This window comes from Acanthopagrus latus, chromosome 11, assembly GCF_904848185.1.
Source record: "Acanthopagrus latus isolate v.2019 chromosome 11, fAcaLat1.1, whole genome shotgun sequence".
Taxonomy (NCBI): Eukaryota; Metazoa; Chordata; class Actinopteri; order Spariformes; family Sparidae; genus Acanthopagrus; species Acanthopagrus latus.
In genome coordinates this window covers 20770116-20788873 of record NC_051049.1, presented here as the reverse complement: position 1 = coordinate 20788873, position 18758 = coordinate 20770116, and the positions used below count along the sequence as shown (strand labels likewise).

Below are 18758 nucleotides of genomic sequence, written 5' to 3'. Positions count from 1 at the left end.
AAGAAAGAGGTAGGTTGTGTGGTTTGACCTGCAAAATGTTCCTGAATTTATGATTTGATTTTCCTCTGTGCTGTTAAATAAAAGGGCTGTGAATAAAAATTCTAACAGTTATACAATCAAACTAAGAACCCAAACACGAAGCAAATGTGATGTCAGACGTGAACTTGACATGACTGATGTTACAGAGAAGAGCAAAGGAATCAGAGGGAATCACATCTTCACAGCTGCTGCAAAACTTAGCAGGGTCTGGTTTCATGTGTCCCTGTAGCCCTGTTCACTTTAACAGCATCGCTTTTACAACTCCGAGAAACTAGTGTAAAAGATGGAAAAGAGGGAGGCACTGTCCTCATACACTGGCCTATAGTACACACTTAGACGCAAAAGTGCACATGTAGAGACTGAGCACACTGTACAGGCCAATGGTCACAAGTAAAGCTGATTCCATGGAGCAGCACATGAGGCACACACATGTACCTGAAGACAGGCATTTTTCAAGCATGTGCCAGAGAATTTCAATAAAGTATTGTGTTAAAAATACATACAAACCGTTTGACCCCCCAAAACACAGGGACCTGTTCCCTTGTAGTTAAGGAACACAGCTTCAAGCTGAGCTTATCACTGCTCAAAATGACAGGTAGTGTTTTAGTGCATGAGTGAAAGTTTCTAAATGAAACATCATAAAATGCCTCGCTGATGAGATCTGGCCAAAATCTGATCTTGGTTATTTTACCTTTGACCTGCATTCTTTTTCTTTATTCAACTCCATACTTTAAAGAGATAAATTGAAAGCCCACTGTGGCACTGAAATAGCACACCACTGCGAGTACTGCCTCTTTTTTTATTTTGGCTTACTTCAAAGAGGTATTGCCAGTACATACCTTGGCCCAGGTGATCTCTGGGGTGGGTACTCCACTGGCCCGACAGGGTAGAGTGATGGGTGTGCCCTCGATTGTGCTGAACACCTGAGGGCCATACTGAATGGTGGGAATCACTGGAAACATTAATTAAAACACAGTTAGTCCAATATGTGTTTTTGTGCACAGATACGTTCATCAAGTATTTTGTGCTGTGCATATACTGTGCATTTGATAAAGGCCTGTACCTAAATGAGCATACAGCATTAAAGTGGCACTATGTAGTTTTACGGAAAGAGATTCCATCTAGGAATTTTAATATTTACAATATTAATGACGTAATACAACAAACTCTTTTATTCTATTAATTTTTTCCAAAAGTGAAAAAAACAGCTGCTCTCAGAGGAAATTAAGGTCCACAGAACACTGTTTGAAGCTAAAAAGGTGGCAGGGTCTGCCAAAGTAAACCGTATGAATCAGTGTTGTCATTGAACGTCAGTTTGTTGATTCACTTTATTTAGTCATGAAAACAAAGTGAGTTTGTTTATTTAGTTTGTTCAGAGAAAACTCTTTTAATGAAGGTCTTTCTCTTTGGAAATGTATCCTCCAAAACTACGTAATGCACCTTCAAGTACAGATATTCTTCCCTTTATTGTCCATCCCCTCTCCCTTCCCTATTTGTTCTGTTTTTGCTTGTTATGATCCCAGGAATCTGCAAAAAAGATCAGCACTCTCTCTCTTCTTGGAAATGAAAAATGCGATTGAGCTAAACAAAGAAAATCACAGACAGTGTACACAATATGAGCCAGTATTGCACGGTGGTCCTTTATCTGCACTGTGCACGTGCTTCGCATTATATAGGTTGTGTGGAAAGTATTTCTAATAGATTACAGCAAATTGACAATACTCTGACCTACATAGTGTAAATGTCCGGTGCTCTGTGCATGTACGTCTAAAAAGGACTGACCTAATTTCAAGCACTGAGGGAACCAGTGTTTTTATGTCCATGCTGCAGACGATTCCTATTTAAGTTGGTAGAACCTGGCAATGACTGACAGCAGTGCAAATGGAGAACACATTTTTCCCCTCACACTGTGCTCTAAACTCTGCCATTACCTTCAGCTGCTGCTGGTTTTAATGCAACCTCAAAGATAATCCTATTCATGAGGTTAAGAGTCTTCTGCAGTGTGAAGGAGACAATAGAGAGAAATAAGTGACCGAGGGTGCATTTCATAAAAAGATTTACAACAGGCCTTTGTAAAAGGAGATCTTTCTAAATCTTCATATCAGAGAAATGAAACATGGGAATCAAAGGTCCAGTGTGTAGGATATATAGTGCAGCAGAAATGGATTATAACATTTGTAAGTTTGTTTTATTTTAGTAGTGTATAATGACCTGAAACGAAGAATCATTTTCATTACCATATATTGAGCCTTTTATATCTACAGAGGAAGTGGGTTCTCTTCAAGGGAATTTACCATGTTTCTATGTAGGCCCAGAAAGGACAAACCAAACACTGGCTCTAGAGAGGGCCTTTTGTGGGTTTATTTTGCATTGTAAGCAGCCACTGCAGGGGAAGGAGATGAGAGCACAGATATATTAAGGAGAACTGAATCCAGCATTGCAGGCGAGGCCTATGAACTTCATTCCTATGAAAGATGCTCATCAGTGCATAAAGTCAAAAAGACATTTCTTGTTAAAAAATAAATAACTCAAATGAGTGCATATGCCTCAGAGCTGGTTAATTTCCAGTTTAGAATGGGGATAGAAATAATTCATTGTACGGCTCTTGTAGACTAGACAAATGTTTTCGGACAGAACAAATCAAATTCTGGTGGTGAAACGAGTCATTACGTAGTGATTGTGGTTAAAATAATTGTAGCCACTGTTTTACGGCTGCTTCTGTCACAACGCACGTCTATGGGAGAAAGTCTATTTTGGGCGAGTGTATGTCAGGTGATGTTGTCCTGACATGGATTTAGCCACTATGTCAAATTAGCTTCAAAGCTCAGTGCTCTTCCTGGGGGCTTGAGGGCAACCAGAAACCTTAATGTTGGATGCCAGTACATTGTACACAAAGGGCCTTCTACCATAGTTTAGTTTTACCAAGTGTCGGTGTATAAACAGCACCTTGGATTGTTTCAATGTTTCAATCCTCAGAATACAACTTCAACATTTATGATGACATGCGTTCAAATGTATGTTTTTATACCCTACCGTAGACATTGACACTGGTGGTATGGTTAGTGGCCCCAACAACGTTTTCAGCCAAACAGGTGTAGTCACCCGCATCGTCCAGCCGGACTCTCTCAATATGCAGACTGCCATCCTTCCTCACTGTCACATACTGGTCTGAGGTCACCTGAAAGTTTTGTAGGTCAAACGGGCTCAAATGAAATCAAGTTGTTTAACTGAGGTGCAAAGAAAATATGAAAGACATCTAAAGAAAATAAATGTCCTCTCTGTGTCCTCACCAAGCCGTAGTCATGCAGCCACTGCCTCTCAGGCAGAGGATTCCCAGCCAGCAGCACACAGGGCAAAGTCACCTGCTGGTCCTCGATCACACTGAGCACAGTTGGACTCATCGCAATGACCGGCGACACTGCAAATATCAACCAGACAGTTATACAGGACTTATGTCAAAGGTCAAATACCTTTGTGTGTCTGTCAGCATACAATCGAAAGACCAACCCAAATAATCTAACATGTCCCAGATAGTCATATAATGCATTACATTTCACAAATGTTTCAAATTTGGCGTTTGACCCAACTAAGAATGGTTGTATTTATTTTCTGAAATATTTTCTGACAAAAATAATAAACTAAAGATCAAAGGACTTTACCACAAGCAAAACTAAAAAGAAGCACATGTGCTAGTTTTTGACTATTACAGTATGATGTGAAGGGAACGCTTGGTTGCTATAAACACATTCACAATCCAGCATATACAGTATATATTTTCCACAGCTGCTAGAAGTATTAATACACGCCTTTCTTCCCTCATTCAGACATACATCTACACAACACGTACACCATCACACAAACTTAATGACATGTGACATCACATGGGTTGGTTGTTCACACAGATGATGCTGACATCATCTGTGGGGGGTGCGATAAACGACAGGGTGTTGTCAGGAATTGAACGACCACCCTCACTGGCCTGGGAACACAACCTCATACACATGCACATACACATACATGGAGGGGATATGCCAACTGAATTTCTCTCTATGTCCACTATTGTCCAATAGACTGGATGTGTGTTTCTCCTGAGACAACATTGCCAGTAGGGAAATGGGGCAGTGGGGCAGTAATAAATGTCATCTGGTTTGGTCTGTGGTTTCTAACCTTTGGCCCACATAATAGGAGCTTAGTGTGTTTCCACTGTAGAGAAAGCGGTGAAACAGAAACAGTGGTTAACAAGGCACATGTGTTCAAACACACCCACTGAAATGTGCTAATGAACTCACACTCACGTGTAAAGACTGAAACAGAAAGGCACACATCCACAAGGACATGCAGACAGATGTAGACACTCAAAGTTACTGTATGTTGTTTTTAGAAAAAAAACTAGACATGGAAAGTCCATATGATCTTTGATTAGAGGTACGCAAAGAGGAATGTGAGAGTGTGTGAGAGTGCGTCTGCACTTTTTGCTCTTTGAAGTGCAAAAGCATTTCACAGTGGACACAGCAGACAGGGCTGTCTGAGCGCTGTCCCAGTTCAGCTGCACTTCTCTATTCCTTCACATTCCACCAAAGTTATTGCACGCAAAAACATGTTTTATTTCCCACTGGCAATTATTAAGTTAATGAATCTATGAATCGTAAAATAATACGTGCAATCAGGAAAATATTTTAATTCATGCTGCTTTTCTAAAATAACTGCCGTGCAGAGAGTCAGAGAGGCTGAGTCTTCAAATCTTGCACTTACCCAGTCCAGTCACAGTAATTCTGGCCTGGGTCTCGATCTTGCCAAAGTGGTTGTGAGCCTCACAGACATAAACTGCCTCATCCTCTACCCACAGGCCTGAGAGAAAAATGGATATTTAGGCATGAATCAAAAGTATTTCCATGTGTGATCTGTATACAAATAGACCACTAAATAACTCACCGGTGATCTGCAGACCTCCCTTGCTCTGTGTAATAGTGCCATGAGCGCGATTCCTGTTGTGAAGGGGAAGTCCATCCTCTCTCCTCCAGTTGACCTGGGGTTCAGGGTGACCTTGGACGAGGCACACCAGGGTCACATTGGAGCCAATTTCAACAGCCACATCTGAGGGTTCTCGGGTGAACTTGGGAGCCGCTGGAGCGATCAAGGTTGAAGATGGCAAAGGTCAAAAGGGGGATACACATCCATCTGTATTGCATTCCACAGACAATCAAGCTGTCCATCATGTTAACTCAGGTGGTTAACTGTAGATTTAAGAACCAGATGTTTTAAACTTTGTGTAATGTGAAGCCTCCAAAGTGCTTTTATTAAATAAAACTTAATTTAAAATATTTACAGTACATTAATAAATATTGATAAAAATATGTGTATCAATTTGTCACGTTTCCTGACAGTGGTGCTGTCTCTATTTGCTCACCTTTCAGCCAATCTCATGCCCCATGTTAGCATGCTCAACTGCTGTCAGAATTAGCTGCTTAGCGCCTGTTAGCTAGGGCAATGAGAAATGTCCCCCCCACAAAAGTAATTCTGAATCAACTATCTAGTGCTGCTGTACATGAAAACAGTTAACAGACACCAAATATAACATCTTATTTATCATTACAAAGATACACATGCTACTAACTTAGCTGGCTAACTAGCTAGGTGGTTCTGTGACCTTTATCTGTCAGTTAGCATCTAAGTAAAAAAGACATTGTTAGCAGCAGCAGTCAGCCAATTAACTCAGAGTTACCTCTGTAGTGTTTTAATTCTTAAAATGTGCCTCAGAGAAGACACACAGCTCAGTAAAGTAAAAGAGACAGGCTTTCGGTGTGGTAGCACAAGCCAACAGGGGCTAGCTAACAATGCTAACACAGACTCTTCACTGTAGAGTCTACGTCTAAGACGTACAGGTTAGCTCAAACGCCAGCCTAGTAAAGCTTGCAGCTTAAAAACTACAGAAGTTTAGTTACCTCGCCTTTGTGTTGTGTTTATTTACAGCAGCAGCCTCTTGTTGGTTGATTCAGAGTAATGTCATACTGTTCCTCTGGCTAACAAGAGCTAAATTTGGTAGCAGGTGTCAATGCTTTTACCTTAAGAAAAGGCATAGGCAGTGTTTGGCTATATGGTGAGAGAGAGCTTACTACACCACTATTGGGAAAGGTGACATGAAATAAAATATGTCAAAAAACTCAACATAAAATATGCTATCAAGATATTTTATTATTATTGTGTCATTTAGTTAAAAATTATATCCAACAATCAAATTAAGAAAACGATAGTAAAATAACTTTTAATTATCATGAGTTGAGATTTGAGATACCAGGTTAATAAATATACTTTATAATAATGATTTACTCATATGGTGATTTATTTAATAATGTCTATTTATTTTTTTGTAATTCATACTTTGTGGTTCTAAATCTGTGTTTCACACTTGAAGTGTATCTATATATGCAGTGTCCACAGCATTCTTTAAAGCCTTCTCAGTGTACATTGTTTTGTGTTCTGTGTGTGTACGTCATGGCATGGATGCTGACACACCTCTGTGTAACCTTGTTTACAGGTAAACCAGACACTGTTACCTTCTGTTCTTGCTCTGGCTAAGACATCGTTCATTAACAGCACCAAAGCAGCCTTTGTATTACTTTACACAGTAGTATGCTATACACTGTGAAACACAACAGCCAATTCATTTATAGTTTAGGGTTCTAAATTCTCTCTTTCTCCCCGCCATAGAGATATATAAGACAGTTCAGCTCATTAAATACAGTACAAAGATTCTTCTTTAGGAGACGTGTGTGTGTATGCATAATAAAGACATTTTGCCTCTGAGCTAGCTTCTAAAAGAGGCTTAACATTACTATAGAAAGCTGGAATCTAACTTGTCTCTCTGAGAAAGTGTTACTGTGAGAAGTTAATGTTTGACACTAGGGTTTTCTTTGGTCATATTCTACTGAGTAGAAATAAGTAATCATTTAAAACAGATTTTGTGGTCCAAAGACAGAAGCAAAGACCCATCTATCTTGGAATATGGACAGAACAGCAAGTTTGGGACTCACAAGTAGTTATAATATTGTCGTGGTTTCACAAAGTTAAGTAATTCTCACCTCCGACATCGAGAGAGATCTCTCCTGACGAGGTGCCGGCAGCATTGACAGCTACACAGCTATAAGTTCCAGCATCAACCTCCTGAGTCTCCTTGATGGTTAGTGTTCCTCCTAACATGTCCACGTCCAAGAGGGATGAAGAACGCAGCTGGACATCACCTAGAAATTAAAGCAAAAGTGGTGCATGGTCAACTTGGTTATTTGGAAAATTAGATGTGTTTTTAATAGTTTTTGTATTATTTCCTTCCACTCCTAAGGTGCTACCTTTGTACCACCAGATCTCGGGCTGAGGGGTTCCAGTCGCCGAACAGGCCATCACTGTGGTTTCCCCAATGCCAATGAGAATATCACTCAATGCCACTGTCACCACAGGAGATTCTACAGAAAGGGAATTGTTGTACAATAGACAGAACATCTTTTTGTTAGGGATGGCACATGAAAGTGCAGTAGGCCTACATAGTGTAAGACCTGTCCAGAGTGTATGACCTTCCTCTCACAACCCTCTAGGATAAGCAAATACAGCTAATGGATGGATGGATGTGCTCTGTGACACTCACCGATGTAAGTGAGGATGGAAGTCATTGTGTCTGTCCCAGCCTGGTTGCTGGCCAGGCAGCCATACACTCCTCCATCCTTTTTCTCCAAGTTTCTAATGATCAAGGTGCCATCAGGAGTCATCCTGTGTCTGAACCCACAAGATACACAATGCCGTATTTTCACAGTGTTCGCGGTGAACAGGTAAAATAGTGATTCTGATTGATGGATATCATGTAACACCAGCACCAGCTTTAATAGTAGTTTTCAGCTTTCAGATTCATTATAACCAGCTGAGGAACCCCGTCTTCAGTTCTATTAAAATGGTTGACACTGTCAAATGTCCACATTGTAAAATTAAGTTACAAAAAAGTTTGAAGTCTATTCATGTTAGAGGAGACGTACTCACCTGCTGGATGCCATCATGAACATGTCATTATGGGTCCAGACCAGACGGGGTGGAGGGTAGCCACTGGCCGAGCATCTGATCCTTGCGTCCTCTCCTGTTGTATAGGTTTGATTCCGAGGCTCTACTGAAACCCTGGGCACCTCTAGAGAAATTGTCAAATCAATCAGGAATCAGTATTCTGTCTAATTTATTCACGCATTGGCTGCATTCAATCAATCAATCAATTAATCACTTACCCTCTTTGACACTGTAAAGGTAAGAATGAAAGCCAAAATAAATGCGTGACTTTAATTTGGGTCTTCTGTCCTCAATAAATTATTTCCAACATGTAGGACAGGAGTGTATTTGGCTTTAAGAAATTTCAGATAAAAATCTTTACAAAATCTTTCCTTGATACATCAAATTTCTTCCATGGATTGAGACTCAGCCATACATTTTTACTGTCACTATAGCGGGCGGAGTGATGGCTGTTACAACATCTATTAATGTTTCACAGCATATCTTTCACCATCATTTCCTCTTTATTGGTGAAACATGGAGGAATATTGAATCCAGACCCGGAGAACCTGTAGAATCTGAAAAGATTTTCCAATTGATTTATGATGTGCAACTCAGCCCGTGAAGGGCGTGTTTTCTCTTTTCTATTCCCACGGCTACAATCATCCTCAGAGCCTCTGACCTTTCCACCGTGTATTTAAATACAGTGTGAGAACTAGTAGTCAGAATGGATGGACAGAACATTTCCAAAACTACAAAAAAACAAAAAAACAAAAAAAAATCCTATTTGTGTCTAACACTGACACCCAGTAACATCTGGCTTTTGTCTTCAGTGGGAAATGGTACAAGCTACATTCATTCCTGCTCTGATGTGATGGAAACAGGACACCTGGGTGGACACTCAATCATTTCTACCCTTTTCCAGCGTGATGCTGTGACGCTCACTGAAGTTAAGGACATTGGCACACACACAGTTTCCAATGCACTCAGTTGGTGTTCAGTTTGACAGAGAAACTAAAGTGAAACATATAATTGAGTAACCTCCTGAACATCGTCACTGGCCTCCAAGCTGCTTTCTACTGTTGCCTGTCTAATGTGACATATCAGAAATAGAACAGAAAAGCCAACTTGACCACTGTCAGTTGAAAAGGAGTCAATAATCTTTTTTTTTTTTTTTTTTTTTTTTTTAGCAGATTTAAAACACTATTTTTGGTGTAAAAACTCCATTAAAAAATCTGTACATTTTAGTGAGTTGGTGAGTTAGAAGACACTTTCTAAACTTAGTAGGATGCTGTCGAAGACAAATTACAAATCATTATCGCCTTCTTGTAGATTCGGCAAATGTTACGCATTTAGCTCTTTCTTTGTGTAAAAAGCATTGTGTCCGTTTGTCCCAGTGAAGTGACGTGTTTATTTGCATATTGAGCAGGAAAGTGTTGATCCGAACACAAGTAGTCACTGGAGACAAGTTAATACCAGACGTGGACTGACGGAGCTGTCCACTTGTGATTGCCACTTGGGACGACCGTTATTACCAGGCCTGAAAAGGATGACAGAGGGGCCAGTAGTCAAGTTCAGAAGGTTGAACAGACACACATGAATACAGTAGGTGTGAAGGAATGTATAGAGTTTTGTACTTATGCCTCAACTTCAATCATCAGTGATTCCACTTTTGAAAGATATACTGCACATTTACCAAACGCTACAGGCAACACTTTTGATATATCACAACCTTGACTTGAAACAAATTGAAATACCTCAACTTGCCATTATCTTAATCTTAGAGGCGCCTGAGGCTATGCTATGATGATGGTATGACCCAGATAAGGACAAAGGTAATGGTGTCAGAACAACTGTCGTGCCCCTCTCTGTGTTTAGAGGCTCTCTCCTCACATCGAGGTCACCCTGCCCTCAGCGGGGTAAGGACACCACTGAGTTCAGGAACAAGGAGGCTCCTGAGAGGGAACACACATTCTTCTACCCTGACTCAGCAGCAGCCGCAGGAAGAAGCCTGTCTTTAGCACTCCCTTCATCACCTGTTCCGTCTGTCCCTCTTTCTTCCTCCCTCACTCATCTGAATCCACTCCCACCCACACAATCCTCCGATCTTGACTTCCCCTCTCCTCTGTCTCTATCCAGATCATACTTCATCTCTTCAACAATCCGCAGCGGAGTTTACCGGTTGTTTTTAAAGATTCCCTTGCACGCTGAAACAGCAGGAAAACAGCTACATATCTCGACCTATTAATTTACTTTGTTTGGCAAACAACAAAGCTGTGTATCCCATCCAACATAATGGTGAAGATTGTTAAGTTAGCGCTGGTTCAGCCTCCTTTCTCTTCCCTTTTTCTCCCTAACAAACTGTGTGACAATGTTGTTGTTGTCAATTAAATATTTATCTGTTTCTGTCCTCCGACTACTGAACAATCAGAAGAAAAGATATTTGACTGATGTTGGAATATGGATACATAGCATCTGTTATACTGATGTTTGAGGACATTGATTCATGTGACCAAAGCAGGGAAATTGTAGTGGTCTTAGAGTGGACATGCATTCAGTTCCACTGTGTTCGGTCCAAATGTTGTAAAATGTCAGCAAGTGTGACTCACTTCAAAGTGGGACTTATAAGTAGAAGGGGACTGACCAGGGGGTAATTAGGTAACCCCCAGGGCTTGCTAACAGCTGTTTAAGAGAGAAAGAGATGAGGCAAGAAAAAAAAAGAAAAGAAGTGGCAGTAAGAAACTAGGTGAAGAAAAGAATGAAAAGGAAAGATGTGAGGTGACATTAAAGAGAAAAATATCCAGTCAAACTAGGGAAAACTTCTTTGGGCCAACGTAATGTATCACTCAGTGAGATGAGCCAAATGACAGAGTTCCCCTTCAAAGGTGTCTGCAGCTCTGGTGTGACATCTGCAACTTTTCAATCTGTGTCACTGCACTCACCTTGCAGAGACAATACAGCTCATCCAGCATAATATAGAAAGAGTCTCGGCAACATCCCAAACAGAAGTTATTTACACCCTCTGCTCATGGTCAAGCTTGTGCAGCCACATCAGACGGGTTATCCTCCAACGATTTTCACTTGGCAGCTACTCTGCGATTTTGGCTTAAAATAGGGTGTATATATCATCTTTTCAATTTCTGTTTTGAAACAAGTCCCTATCTGCTTCTGTTATTTAGGAGAATGCTGCAACGCTGATTTGCTGTGAAGCTCCGGAAATGTTTTGTTGACTACAGATGACAAATGATGTGAAGAGATCTGCATGGAGTGAGAAGATAATAACAACACTTTCGTTTTCTGGGTAAACTTATCCTTTAAGGTGAGGTGAAACGATTACTTTTTAAACATTTTTTAAACAGAATGCATGACATGTTTGGCTTCATACCATAAAGATCTGGCGGGACACAGACAAGGAGGAATTCCAGCAGCATAAGGTCTTTGAATTAACTTCATCTGGGACTGATGGTTCATTTGGACATAAACATAAAAACATAATTTGCTGCTCTCACTTGCTTTCTTTCAATGCTCTGTAGCTCCTGGGTTTTTTTTTCCCTCAATGGGTTCTGGCTGAAATCAACTGCTAATGACAGGTTTTAGTGACTCTATTACATCGCCATTTCCTGGCCAGGCCCAGCCCGATGCTCTGCGGTGCTGGCCGGATAGCCAGCAATACTCTCTTCCATCTGCACAACAAAGTGTTCCTGATTCTGTGTCAGTAAAGTGTTAGGAACAGCACTGTGACAGCTGTGCAGAGGTGGAAAACTCTACTTTAGCGCTGCCTGAGAGTCAGGCATAAATAATTTTCACACGTCCCGTAAAGCATTACAGTGAATTATAGGGAGCTGGGGAGGGAAGAGGGGCTCATGTATTTGGGAAGGAGTCTGTGTTTGCCAAGAGTCTTGTTCCTCCGCGGTGTAAATCACACAGAAGAAGCATTCACACATACAGAAGACAAACACGATTAAAGATCAGCCCAGTTGGAAGCGGACGCGTGTTTCAGTAGCTTGTTTCCAACGTAAATCTATCACAAATTTCTGATTTTTACACCACTGAATCATAAAAATGGATGCAGGTACCACACACGCTCCTCACCTTGCACGGTGAGGTAGATTCGCTCTGCCGTCACCCCTCCTTCGTTTATAGCGATGCACTCGTACCAGCCAGAATGATCCGGGGTCACAAAGGACATCTGAAGCGAGAGGTTGGTCAGGACGTGCACCCCTGGGTCCAGACGGGCATCGTGGCCTCCTCTCAGCCAGGTGAGGTTGAAGTTGACCGTGCTGACAACGTGGCAGGTGAGGACAGCATGGGAGCCAGGAGACACAGTAACATTACCCTCGACTGTGATGGCTGGAGGCGGCTCTGCAGGAACAAGACCATAATGTTGTTGGCAGCTGCCAGGAACTTTACATCATAATAAAAGCTAATTCCTGTTTAGAGCAAGAGGGTAGTTTTTTCCAACCAGTGTTGACGTCTATAGAAATCGTGCCATCCTACTTTCAGTCAATGAATAAAGTCCTCTGGATTATGAAAAAAAATCGTGACAAGGTCACAAAGTTGACCTGGAGACTACAGAAATCCTGTATTATATTTGCATTATGGAAAATGTAGGATCCATGATTTTTACTCGTGGTTAAAGGACAAGATGTCTCTGTAGCTGTCATCCAGGGTGAACTTCCACCATCTGCCTCAGCCCTTATTGATGTCTGTCTAACCTTCATCTAATGCATTTCTGATTAACACACCCTATTAGAAATCATGTTAATCATATTTCTCTCTCTTGCTATTACTGTCTTTACTCTCATCACAGAGCCAAAAACACTCGTCCCTCGAGCCTCGTGTGCTGTCAATCAATTCTGTCAGGCTTGAGCCCGAGCTGAACAGTAAAAAGGGGAAGGGAGGGACAAAGAGAGAGAAAGAGAGGAGAGGCAGCAGAGGCTTTGGCTCTGATAGAAGGAGGATGCTGGGGATTTCAGTACAGCTCATTGGGATTAGGATGACATAAATGTGGAGCTGATGTGTGTTTCTGTGTGTAAAGTGTGAAATGCCATCCTGTTCAGTGGATATGTAAGAAAGGCTGGTTTGTGGGTGAGGACAATTAATTCAACTACTATTTCAGAGACGTCATAAGGGGCAGAAGCTGGACGAACTAAGTCATCTCTGCACTTTTGCACTATGAACACAATGGGCGAAGTTTCAATAAGGAGTTTACACTTAACATTGCACAGATCCCTGCCTGGCTCCCTCTCTCTCCTTTTTCTGTTTCATAAAATGTCTTTCAACGACCTCTCACTCTCTTTTTCTCCACACTCCACCTTCTTCCTCTCTGCTTGCCATTCATCAAGTTGATGAGGCTCCAGTGGATTTCACCAAAGCAGGAAGTTTTTTGGAAAGCAAAATTTGGACAGGGAGACTTTTACTGAGTGCACTGGGGCTCAGGTGCTGTCAGGTCTGGTGTCTCATAATGGAAAGGGCCCAGACTGAAAAATAAAGGCACTCCTGAGTATTTTACAGGCAGAGAATATTTTTTTTTGCTTTGGCCAGAGGAGAGACCAAAGGTATAACTCATCAAATGATCCCACTGGTTTATCTGTGCTCAAAGCTTTGATGATCACGATGATCGCAAAATCATCACCCCAGTAATTTACTGCTACATCGTAAATCAGATTATAAATTGTTACACATTTATTATCTCTTATGTCAACGTGTAAGTATTTCAAAGCTTGAGCTTTTGACTGTACGGGATGCACACATTTAATGGCGTCCTCCTCTGTTGAGTTGTGATGTTAGCTAGCTTAGCCAGCTCAGTAAGTTTGCCTTTCTCCCAGGACAAGATGTAAACGGACATCTTCTGCATGGCGACACGGTTGGTGGGTGTAGATCATGAGAAAGCAAATAGCTCCTACATGGCACACTGCTTAAAACAAAGTCTGTGGATTATCTTGAGTAATTGCTGTTGAGTTTTTCAAATGTTTTTTTTTTTTTTGCCGTTTTTAGCCCCATCAGCCAAGCACCATCTAGTTCCATTATATTCGAGAAAAGGCAGACATCCTTGCGGCCGAAGTCAAAGCAAACCTCACTAACTCACAGTAGAGCAATCTAGATGGGGAAAAAAAAGGACGAAAGGTGAGAGGAGGAATATGTGTTTTTTTGATTTTGGGCTAAAATGTCCCTTTAAGCTCAGATGTTGTCATGAAACTGTGCACTTGACTCACACACAACAATCACCGTCCTGTTTTGTCTTGGTGCACGGCCTGGAACTTATTTACAACTTTACATGCATTCTCATCTTACATCGTCTATTCAGGCCACTGCTTTACAAACTGGGCACAAAAAAAAAAAAAAATTCTATAAACCCCATGACATGATTGCTGTGAGGCATGGATAACAACGTCATGCTAGGCTCAAATTTTCCATAAAACTGCATTAATTCTAACGTCGTGCAAGTTCTCTGCAAGGGAGCCGCAGCAAGAGGTCTTGAACCTTTGCCGACACCAACTAGTGCTTAGGTTCCAACCTTACTGTATGGCCGTAAGTGCTGTAAGTGTATGTGTGTGAGCCTGTGTGTAAATCTACTAAGCATGACATAAACTTGCTGCACCATTTCACTCGAGGTATTTTGGGTCTTAAGTGTAATTTTCGAAACATGGTACAGGACATTTAAGTCACTTTCAGTCTGGATTCTGTTTTTTACGTTTTAAGTATTTAAAAAAAAACATCAGGCTGGAGGTGTTTGACTGACAGCAGGTGTCGAGCTGGCGGGTGCCAGTTTGGCACCGTAGGGAATGAGAGACAGGAAACAAAATTGCGCTGTACCCTACAGGTCACTGGCCATATCAGCAAGCTTCCGGACAAGTCTTGTGCTTATGTTTATAAGTTTGATAAGAGGAGACCTTAGCAGAAAGGCCACTGTAGCTGTTGCTCAGAGTGTAGGGCTCTTGTCGCAGGTTAGTGTCTGGCTCAGTGTGAGCATCGGCTCGGCTAGAACACTGACGTTAGCTATTATGCAAGATCTGATCGGTAGTGAGCAGGTCCGATGTATGCTCTACCAGACAGAAAGGCAATTTAATTTCAGTTGGACAACAAACTGCCCACTGCCCTTCAAGTCGATCCATCACAGACCAATTACACTTGTTGACATTTATAATGCTTGCCAGCCCCTGAGCATTCCTGTGTGACAGTCCTGGCTCACTGCACATCGTGATGGAGGGTAGCTCACCATGAGATAAACTGCAGCTTTACAGTCCATTGACAAAAGTCAACACTGTTGTCTATGTAGTGAGTCGTTCAGATATGCTGACCCTTGTGTGTTAACTAAAATTAACAACAGAATAAAGAAATTTTTTTGCCCCGAGAGGGATTAATAAACTTTTTCTTCTTCAGCTAATTTTTATCAAGAATATGGTTAATCATATATTCATCACTGCTCACGATTGAAATTATAGTACACAACAGTTTAAGACCTTTGCATTTGTGCGTTCCGTTGGAATCATGAATTTAAATGTGTCAAGCTGAAGCAGAGAAGTTGGACCCAAATGCAACAAGACAGCAGGCAGAGAGTGCAATGGTTTCGTTCTCTGTCACCGCAACACAACAGACAAGCAAACATAAAGAAACAATCAGGGAAACACAAAGACAGGCTCAGGGATACTGAGCAACAACAGGACCGCTGAAACTCAGCAGAGGACTTAACACGGACTGCGAACAAAAGACTGGATTTAAATACAAACTGCATTAACGAGGGGATGAGGTGCAGGTGGAGGAAGGCACACAGGTGACAGGGCTGAGCTAATTAAACAGGTACAAGACAGGTGTGGTGGGAAAATTAGGCTGGTGGGGAGCGAAACAAGAAAACAGGAGAGAAAAACAAAAAAAAAAAAACCTAGGAAATAACCAGAACACACATAAGGTGAAACTAAAATGACATGACCACGACAAAATGAATAATTCCATAACAAATCAAATATGTCAAATAAGTTGCCTGTCATCACTCTGTACATGTTAAATGAGTCTCTGTGTGTTCTTACCTGACACATCCAGGAAGGTGCGAGCTCTTCCAGTCCCAGCACTGCTGATAGCAATACACTCATAGTAGCCCTCGTCCTTCAGAGTTACCTGGGGTATTTCCCACGATGCATTGGCAGACTCACTAGAATCAACAAGATGAACATTCACTACATCTACCAACAAGTGTTGAGAATAAAGATGAATCCATTCATTCTGCTACTAGCTCATCCCTGGTGAAAATCCAGTGGGTTTTAGCCTTAACGGACAACCCAAACTCAAAATGAATGGGAGGATTGGCATTTTCCCCTAAACCCCTTAAAGCATAATATGTAACTTATGACAGTAGGTTTATAAATAAAACTGACTTTAAAGACTGTCTGTGAACTGACACACATCATCTCCTCGGCCCAGCTCACCTGAAGAGTTGGTCCACCCCAAGTCGCCTCCCCTCCCTGCTAAAACGCAGAGTGAACGGGATCAAGCTGTCAGCCTGGCATCTTACAGCCCCCCTCTGGAGGTAGTATCCAGGAGTTTTAGCTGGCATCAGCACCTTAGGGGCATCTGAAAGAGATGCACAGGAAATGAGCAAACAAAGTTAATCACTCAGTCAGTTAACCAATCAAATGACTAAATCTAAACATGGATGGCATCCTTCATCACTGACCGGGTATGATGCTGGAGAATGAAACGCTGGACACTCTCTGGAACAGGAAACCGTCCAGGTCATACCCTGTCACCCTGAGGAAGAAGGCCTCGTTGGGTGGAATGAACTCAGTGATGTTCCAGAGGCTGTACGGCTGCCGCCCAGGGTAGAAGCGGATCGGCAAAGTTTTGATCACTACGCCCGTGACTGACACGAGCTCAAGCCTGTCAGCCCGAGCTGGGGGTAAAAGCCCGGTGGTGTTCAGGAGGATGTGGGTGGGAATACCTGGAAAGTGGGTATAATATATACTGTACACTTTGCTGTAAAGCTGAAAAGATCTAAGTGAATATAACAGGTGACAGTGATAACAGACAACAGCTGTGGAGTTTTTTTGTAAGGTTGACCGCGCTGACCTTGAACTGGCCGACTGGAGGTCTTTTTGAAGTCCATGGTGGGCTTCCTGGAAAACCCAGCTCGGAAGTCGATGGTGCTGAGACCTGAGATACGAACTGAGTGTCTTCCTTCACTAGAGGTCTGTGTCAGAGAAAGGAGACATTTAGACAAATGTCCAGGTCACTAGTTGTGTGTCTGATAATGTGACTCAGAACCCCTGGCTAGTACATCTGTTTTTCTAGCTATATCCTCATAAAGTCAGGATTAGGCCATTTTTTTTTCACAATAGCATCAGGCGAATCATAGAGATTAGGTAGGTATTGAGTGTCCTCTTCAGTTCCCAAACCACAACCACTGACGAGCAGATCTGCATCAACGAACAAACCAACAGAGGAATGAAGCCAACTGGACAGCTATGCTGTTTGGACAAATGACTTCATGTGGCTGTTCCTTGGGTAACATGTTGTAAATATTGTCGCGTTATTGCTGACATGGCGGATATGGAGCTTAACTAACATTATCAGCAAAGTGTGATGGAATAGCAGTTTTGACATTATGTCAAAGACATCTGCGTATTGTTTTGCAGTGATATCTACCGAAGTTATCATGCTAACCAGCTGGCCACTTTGTACCTAAAGATGTGAAAGTCCAATAACAAACTACACAAGCACTCCTGTGGTGCTCCAAGCCACCAGTTCGGGCAGAGTTAGCTAAAACGACTGCTAGCTGCACGATCAAGTGAGCTAGCTAGCAATCACAGCAGCTACGGTTAGCAGCAGTTAGCAGAGGCTACTCTGGTGAAATGCTGCCCCCTGTTTGTTTGGAATACAAATTCAACAGGTGGCCAAATCGTGCATAACATGCTTTAATGAGATTCCAGTATGTTTAAGTGCATTTTCAAGAGTTTTAAGAATATTTCAATGATAATGATTTTATGATTAAGGGAATAAGATTGTGAATGGCGGTTATGTTGGACAGGGTCATCGTGACACAATGTTAATACCTTCCCAAGCCTAATCTGTGGTATTCCATGTTTCTACCAGACTGATTTGGTCAAAGTAGTTTTATACAACTCAAGAAAACAAAACAGATTTTTCAAAGGCAACACTGAGTGGTCTAAATGACAGACACAGACACACTGGGACCGTTGTGTAACAGCCTTTTGTATGCCAACCATCCCTGCAGGTCCAGACAAGCCGCTCTGAAGCAAGTCAAAGCTGACTGTCAAATGCCTCACACCCGAGCTTATAAAACATCCACAATTCAGAGATGACCCATTCAGTCTGACATTCACACTTTAATTACAGAAACACGGCCTCTGTAATCAAAGAGTGGCTAATGGCTCATGTGCTCCTCATCATGTGGAGGTCTTTTGAAGCTTTGAGAGAGACACAGACAGAGTAATTACAATGAAATATAGGTTGGTGAGAGGTGGAAACTCCTCACCTAAGGTGTCACAGACACTTACTCATAATGCAGAGTGAGGCTTGCAAACCTAAACTGTCATTTGCAATTGCCTGAAATGAAAGATAATGTGCGGATTTGCAGCATTTTACAGTTCGACCTGATACAAACTTGAATTCGCTGGAGCAAGAACACTACCAGACAGGATGGTGCAGTGCATGTAGGCAGACGGATACAAAGAAACTGGAGGTTA

The 18758-nt window shown here is 41.8% G+C and overlaps 1 protein-coding gene across 1 annotated transcript in view; it reads right to left on the bottom strand.

Moving 5' to 3' along the window:
- The window catches only part of hmcn1 (hemicentin 1), an 88723-nt gene that overhangs the window by 41735 nt on the left and 28230 nt on the right, over nucleotides 1-18758 (bottom strand). The window contains exons 8-21 of the mRNA XM_037114013.1: nucleotides 17122-17242; nucleotides 16730-16993; nucleotides 16482-16626; nucleotides 16086-16207; nucleotides 12151-12420; nucleotides 8062-8203; nucleotides 7676-7803; nucleotides 7383-7496; nucleotides 7119-7277; nucleotides 4972-5163; nucleotides 4792-4887; nucleotides 3330-3457; nucleotides 3073-3217; nucleotides 879-991 (exon numbers count right to left, since the gene is read on the bottom strand). Coding sequence (XP_036969908.1) covers nucleotides 879-991; nucleotides 3073-3217; nucleotides 3330-3457; nucleotides 4792-4887; nucleotides 4972-5163; nucleotides 7119-7277; nucleotides 7383-7496; nucleotides 7676-7803; nucleotides 8062-8203; nucleotides 12151-12420; nucleotides 16086-16207; nucleotides 16482-16626; nucleotides 16730-16993; nucleotides 17122-17242 — 2139 coding nt within the window. The remainder of the gene's footprint in view (nucleotides 1-878; nucleotides 992-3072; nucleotides 3218-3329; nucleotides 3458-4791; nucleotides 4888-4971; nucleotides 5164-7118; nucleotides 7278-7382; nucleotides 7497-7675; nucleotides 7804-8061; nucleotides 8204-12150; nucleotides 12421-16085; nucleotides 16208-16481; nucleotides 16627-16729; nucleotides 16994-17121; nucleotides 17243-18758) is intronic.